Raw genomic sequence first — 6,000 nt, forward strand, 5'->3', positions numbered from 1 at the left:
TCTGCTTCCAGGAGAGAAGTATGAGCTACATGCAGGAACAGAGTCCACTCCCAGTGTGGTAGTGCATGTCTGCGACAGTGACATGGAAGAAGACGAGGACCCAAAGAATTCTCCAAAGCCAAAAATCATTCAAACTCGGCGCCCTGGTCTGCCACCTCCTGTATCTAACTGAGCCTCTCCGGCAGAAGCGGCACTTCTCTCCTCCAGCACAGCTCTTGGTTTTTGTTTGCTTTGTTTTGTTGAAAGGCAGCCATCGCCTTTTGAGTACCAGGACATTAAACTCATTGAAATCCCTTCACAGTAATCAAGCCTATGTAATAAAAGGGCTAGGAAAAAGATCTTTGTATATGTAACCATATCACACACCAACTAATAGATTTTTCTGGAAAGGACAAAACAAGGCTGAAGAAACAAGGAAGGGTTTCAGTCTGAGGATTTTTTCACAGCTATAGTTTGCATGCTGAAACACCACTACCAGAGAGGTCGTTCAGGGTGGGCAATTAGGTCGATATCAGGCTTGATATTCAAACTCCCACAATACTCGCTAGCACCCTTCATCAAGCAGCCAGCTCCTCTGCCCTCCTCAGTACCCACCAGACCTTAGTCTTTTCCCTTTTTATTTTTTTTAAGGAGGGGTGTGTGTTGTTTTCAGTCTACTAGCAGCTTGGTGGCCTTTTCATCCCTGTGGAATTTTATTTAATCTTTGCGATATTTTTAGAAACAGCAGAAAATCACCCTTTTCCACCAACGGCTGTGAGTACACTGGTCCTTAATGGTGGCAGGGCTGAGACAGAGCTCTCTGGGCTGAGGGGAGAGGCAGCAGCTTGCTGGACGGTCTGGTGTCTTTCAGTCTTTCTCTCTAAAGAGGAGGGAGCCAGGATATCAAGAGGGATTGTCTTTTTATCTTCCATAAAGGTATGAGTGGTACTTCTCTCTGAGTTTGAGAAAGAGAAGCTAACTGACTGCTCATTTAAGATGGGATTCATTGCTCTCTGTCATAGCTGTGAGTTCTAGTAATGAGGAGGCTGAATGCTTTCCTAGTGGTGTGTTGAATAGCCCTGAAACTGTTAGGAATTACTTGTACATCCCCAATATTCACACCTCTTTCCTCCCCACTTCCTATGCTTTAAAGTCCTTTATGAGCTGTATGCAGTTTGGGTTTGTGGAGGTGAGGAGAGGTTAGTTGGTGTTCTTTTGTTTGGTTTTTTTTCCTCTTTTTTTAGGCCAAAGAAAACAGGACCATAATTACACACTTGAAATTAGACTGCATGCAATTTAATCCTCTTTTTTCACTCTGTCCTGCATGTTTCTTTCACTTGCAATGTATACTGGGTTACAAAAATTGTTCTGTGTTTTCATCATGGCTGACAGCAGACAGATACTGGATTCTCTGTTTGGCAGACCTTCCGTGATGATTTTTATAATGTGTACTTGTCATTTTGAGAACATATTTTCTAGACATTTGAGCTCAGATTTTGCATATATTTAAGCATGCGCTTAATTTATGCACATGAGTAGTTCCACTGAAATTAATACTGCAGAAAACTGAGCATATGTGTAAGATACAGTGGGATTTTTAAGCTAATTAGCTGCAGCTGTACTCCCAAAAGTGACTATAAAATGGCACAGTGAGATTCCAGAGTTTAAAATCCTTTACAAGTTAAAATAAGTAAATACATTTTGGAAGCTCATTCTAGGATCTGAAAAGTCAGCTTAGGTTCTGTAATCAAGATTTTTGTCATAAAACCTAATGATCTGGTTTCTGAGGGAGGGTTCCATTCCACCCTTAATTAGCAGTGAGGCTACAAGCTTCAGCAGTCAAACCCCCCTTGCCGGGGTATTGGCCCTGCAGTACTTCCAGGAAGAAAAGCGCGTTGCTTTGTCGGTGAAGACAGGAGATGCCATTCTCAACACGCACAGCGAGGATGTTCTGAGAATGAAGGCTTGCCATTCTCATCTAGTTCATCCTCTGACCACCACAGCCCCCTGATATTCCTGTTGAGATGTAGTGCTTTACTTAAGATATATCTATAATGTGATACTTGTTACTGCATTATGGCCATCGTCGTGCGTGTGTTACAGTAATAGAAGCACGTTAAATACATCAGAGACTTAACAAAAAAAAATGGGGCTTTAGTATCCTCATGGTATCTGTGTAAAGTTGTCTTAAAGTAACTCCTTGGAGGTTTCACTTCAATTATTTTTACAGTGATGCATTTAGAATTGGTTTAAATAAAGAAATTGTCACTCACTGCCCTAGGACTATAATCTGATGTTCCCGTTGAAAACACCATCGTAGACGACCTACAATGTTTCAGGTGTAACACCACTGTCTTTTTTGAGAACATACAAAACGCTAAGGTGTATACAGGGTTTAGACCAGTATAAACAGGGAGAGTAAGATTTAAATGCATAAGATTTTTTGTTGATATGTGCTGTATGGAAGAAACTACTGGCCACATCTTCAGCTGATGTAAGCGATCAGAGATATCTCCAACTAAAGTTGATACTATGGATTTTTTTACATGCAAAAGAGTTAGAGGCCGAGTCTAGTTCATGTACTCAAACTTTGGAGAGACTTGGTTCTGAACTACGGACTTGGGCCTCAAATGACATAAAACAATACTGCAAATTAAAGCATTGGATATTAAATGTTCTTTCCTCAAAGTGCATTTTCAAAGAGGTTTAAAAACAGGCCGCATTCAATGACTGCTCTTTGTCTTTATAAAACTATGTAGTAACACCCAGGAGGGAGCGGAACATAGCTCATTGGTTACAGCACAGAAACACAACTGCAAACCTGAAAACTCAGAGAAGCCCGTTGTAACTACGGTCAAAGCTTGTATATCACCTTTCTATGATAAAATATGGTCATCACAGAAAAATGTTTCCAGTATTACGGAATAATGTCCCTATCATAAAAGTAACAGCCTTTGTGACTCTCTTAAGAGAACCTGGTATTTTACTAAAGAATGTTTCTTGCCTGGCATGGAAGAAAGGCTTCTTTCAAAAAATGCTGGCCATCTGGAAGAGTAACTGTCCTATTTAATTCAGTAATTGACAGGCAGAGTCCCTACTTACTTCAGGGGGAATCTCCTTTTGTGTAGCATCTATGAACTCAGTCCCTCTGACTTGCACTTCTCACGGGGTGTCCACAGTGCTAAAGTAGATTCTCTCATGTTGCAAGACTATAAATAAGAGTGAAATCTCTGTGTTACATTACTGCTTCTGATGCACAGTGACACGGATGATGTCCTTTTAATTTCCTTTCCAAAGCAGGAGCCTGTGTGAGCGGCTGTCAGCGATGCCCTGGGGCCCTCTGCTGAGTGGACCTTGCTCCTGCTGCTGGTTGGAAATTAAAGGAGGAAAACAGGGGAAGACACTTGCTGTTTCTGTTCCCTGCTGCCTGCTTGTCCTTTCTGATCTCTTCAGATATGAAATCGAAATTTTAATGACTTCCTAAGCAGAGTTAAAAGCATGAAAACATTTACAGTGCACAGAGAAAGGGTATTTTGGAATCTGCTCTTCTGGAACAAAAGAACAAAGAATTTCTGTGGCCTTGATTTTTGTAATTAGGACAAGGTAGTACAGACTCCCCCCTTCCTAACACGTACACATGCACTCAAGTACACTTTGTTTTCAGCAGGAAAACATGGCAAGGGCATCTCTTCCTTAACCATAACAAGACTACAGACATAGTTATTGTAAAGTGCTTTATACTATAAAAATGTGCCCCATGGATAAATTGTTTACTGTTTATTTGATCGTAAATTGGGTGGGAAGGGTGGGTTGTTTTTATTTAGGTCTTTTTCCCCCTCCCTCCCATTCGGCAACAGCGAAAAAGCTTGCTGCAAAAAGGAAGACTGTTCTTTGTACAGAATAATGGACTGAACCATCTTGCAAGACTTGATTGTAGTGGTATGTCTGAGCACTGTGACAGATTATGTTAGCATTTCCATTATATTGTACATACTTTTGAAATACTCTATTTAATCATATTTTATAGGAGTATTAAAAAGCTATTGGCTAATTAATCACTTTTACACTTGTATAATTCAGAGCTTAGTTTAAAAAATAAATATGGCGAACAATATTTTTGTGTTCTGCTTGCGTTAGCATTTTGAAAACATTTAAAGATGGAAACTATATTAATAAACTGACTAGTGTGATATATACCACTGCTCTCTTAACTGGTAGAACTGAAAATGCTTAAATGTGTGACATAGGCCAAACTGTTTCAGTAGAAATTGGGGGGGGGGGGACGGGGACCAGAATAGCCCTCTTATTGGCAGGATATGCCGTGTTCCATTTAAAACTGCTGCAATTTCACAAAGCCACGTGAACTTGCACTGGTTTGCTGTGGATTTGGCAAGGTGTATGCAAAAAAAGCATACAGCGCAATCCCCCGTGAGCAAAAGCACATCCCTGACAGCTGGCCTGGTTCTTACTGTGCTTTTATAATAATGGGTAAATACAGCGGGCATCAGTGCTTGAATAAGGAACATGGCACCCAGCTACCAAACAGGCTGAGGAAAATGTTCTAGTAACATTAATTATTACAAAAAACGAAACTTATTGTTTGTAGTCTCTTGTGTCAATTTGCACTGGATCTTGCGAAGGGCTGGAAACCAGGTGATGAGTTTGCTGATTAACTGTCTTGTGAAATTCTTATATTTGATCACTCAGATCTGCATTTGGATTTTTTTTTTTTCCTGAGTGCCAGGCATAAAAGACTCAGTTTCTCAAAGGGTGATTATTCAGAATTCTGAAAATTAGATGTGCTTAAGAAGTCTCGTTGGAAATGTAAGCTCTGAGCTCACTGATTCCTTTTGAAAAGACAGGCCTTAACCTCTGTGTTCTGATTACAGAAAGTAGTAATAGTCATCTTACAGACTACTTTAGAGGTAAAATGCACTATAGGGGGCCTGATTTATTCTTCACTGTTGAGCCCAAATGAGCTTTCCCCAGCTACAGTAAGGTTCTTCATCTGATCTGATTGAATTGTGGCATTACCTACATGCCCATTGTGGCTCTTCCTTCTTGCTTGGAGCTGGAGACAGCACCTGGAAATAAGCTTCAAGGCTTCAGTGGTAAATGGTAGGGAGCAATGCGTCCCACAGGATCTCAAACTGGTCTTTGTCTGAGGATGTGACTGTCTGTAGGTGTATAATTTCAATGCACACTTAATTCGCACACACAAACAGGCAATATTTATTGATACTGGGCATTTGTGCATGCAAGGGATAATGTGCAATCTGACCATTGCATGATACTGAAAAATGAGAGGTAAGAGTATTTCTCCCAGCCACAGCAGGGCCCTGAGGCTTCCATGGCTCCTGCCTCGGTTACTTACAGCTCAAGCCCTCTACCCTTTGTTACTGATCGTCTGGCCATTGCTGTTCCTTATGCAGCCTCGTTTTTTTGTCCTGAAGAGTTACAATCAAAGCAAGAGAGATGGTGATTTAAGAAGGACATGTTGGAAAGCGCAGAGCAGACACCAGCTCTGCAGTTGGGTCTGTAGTGAGTTACCAACTCACTGATGGTCGGCCCAAGTTCTTAAAAGGCATTCAGCAACTCACAGGGTTGGGTCTGCCCGACGATGAAATCCTTAGTCAGTTTGGTGGTGTTACAGACAGATTTCTGGAACAGCTGGCTTGAAACAAAGGCAGTATACCTGCCATTGATCTGGGGAGCTGGAACAAGCTTTCTAGGGAAAAGGGGATTTAAGTAGGTTATTGTGGATATCCTGACCAAAGTTAGTGCTTTCAGATCGCATCCTCCAAAGAACTTTTACTAAAATTATTTTTGTTCCTCCTTTAGTTGTAAACATTTTACTACTAAACATTTAGCCACTTAAGACTTTCTCTGACATACTAGTACAAATTTAAGACCTTTGCATTTCCTTCATTTCCTTCTGCCTAGGGAATCGTGTTTAGTTCCATTTTATCAAAAAGCAAAACCAGGTATGGATTAGAGTCACAGACAGACCCTCATTCATAA

The 6,000-nt window shown here is 40.9% G+C and overlaps 1 protein-coding gene across 2 annotated transcripts in view; it reads left to right on the forward strand.

Annotated features, from left to right (window-relative positions):
• The window catches only part of RCAN2 (regulator of calcineurin 2), a gene marked incomplete at both ends in the record, with an annotated part of 80,981 nt that extends 80,809 nt beyond the window's left edge, over positions 1-172 (forward strand). For both annotated transcript variants that reach the window (XM_082481172.1, XM_082481173.1), the window contains one exon: positions 12-172. In XM_082481172.1, coding sequence (XP_082337298.1) covers positions 12-172 — 161 coding nt within the window. The remainder of the gene's footprint in view (positions 1-11) is intronic.
• Between the last annotated feature and the right edge of the window lie 5,828 nt (positions 173-6,000).

This window comes from Vanellus vanellus (assembly GCF_965231255.1).
Source record: "Vanellus vanellus genome assembly, chromosome: 3".
Taxonomy (NCBI): Eukaryota; Metazoa; Chordata; class Aves; order Charadriiformes; family Charadriidae; genus Vanellus; species Vanellus vanellus.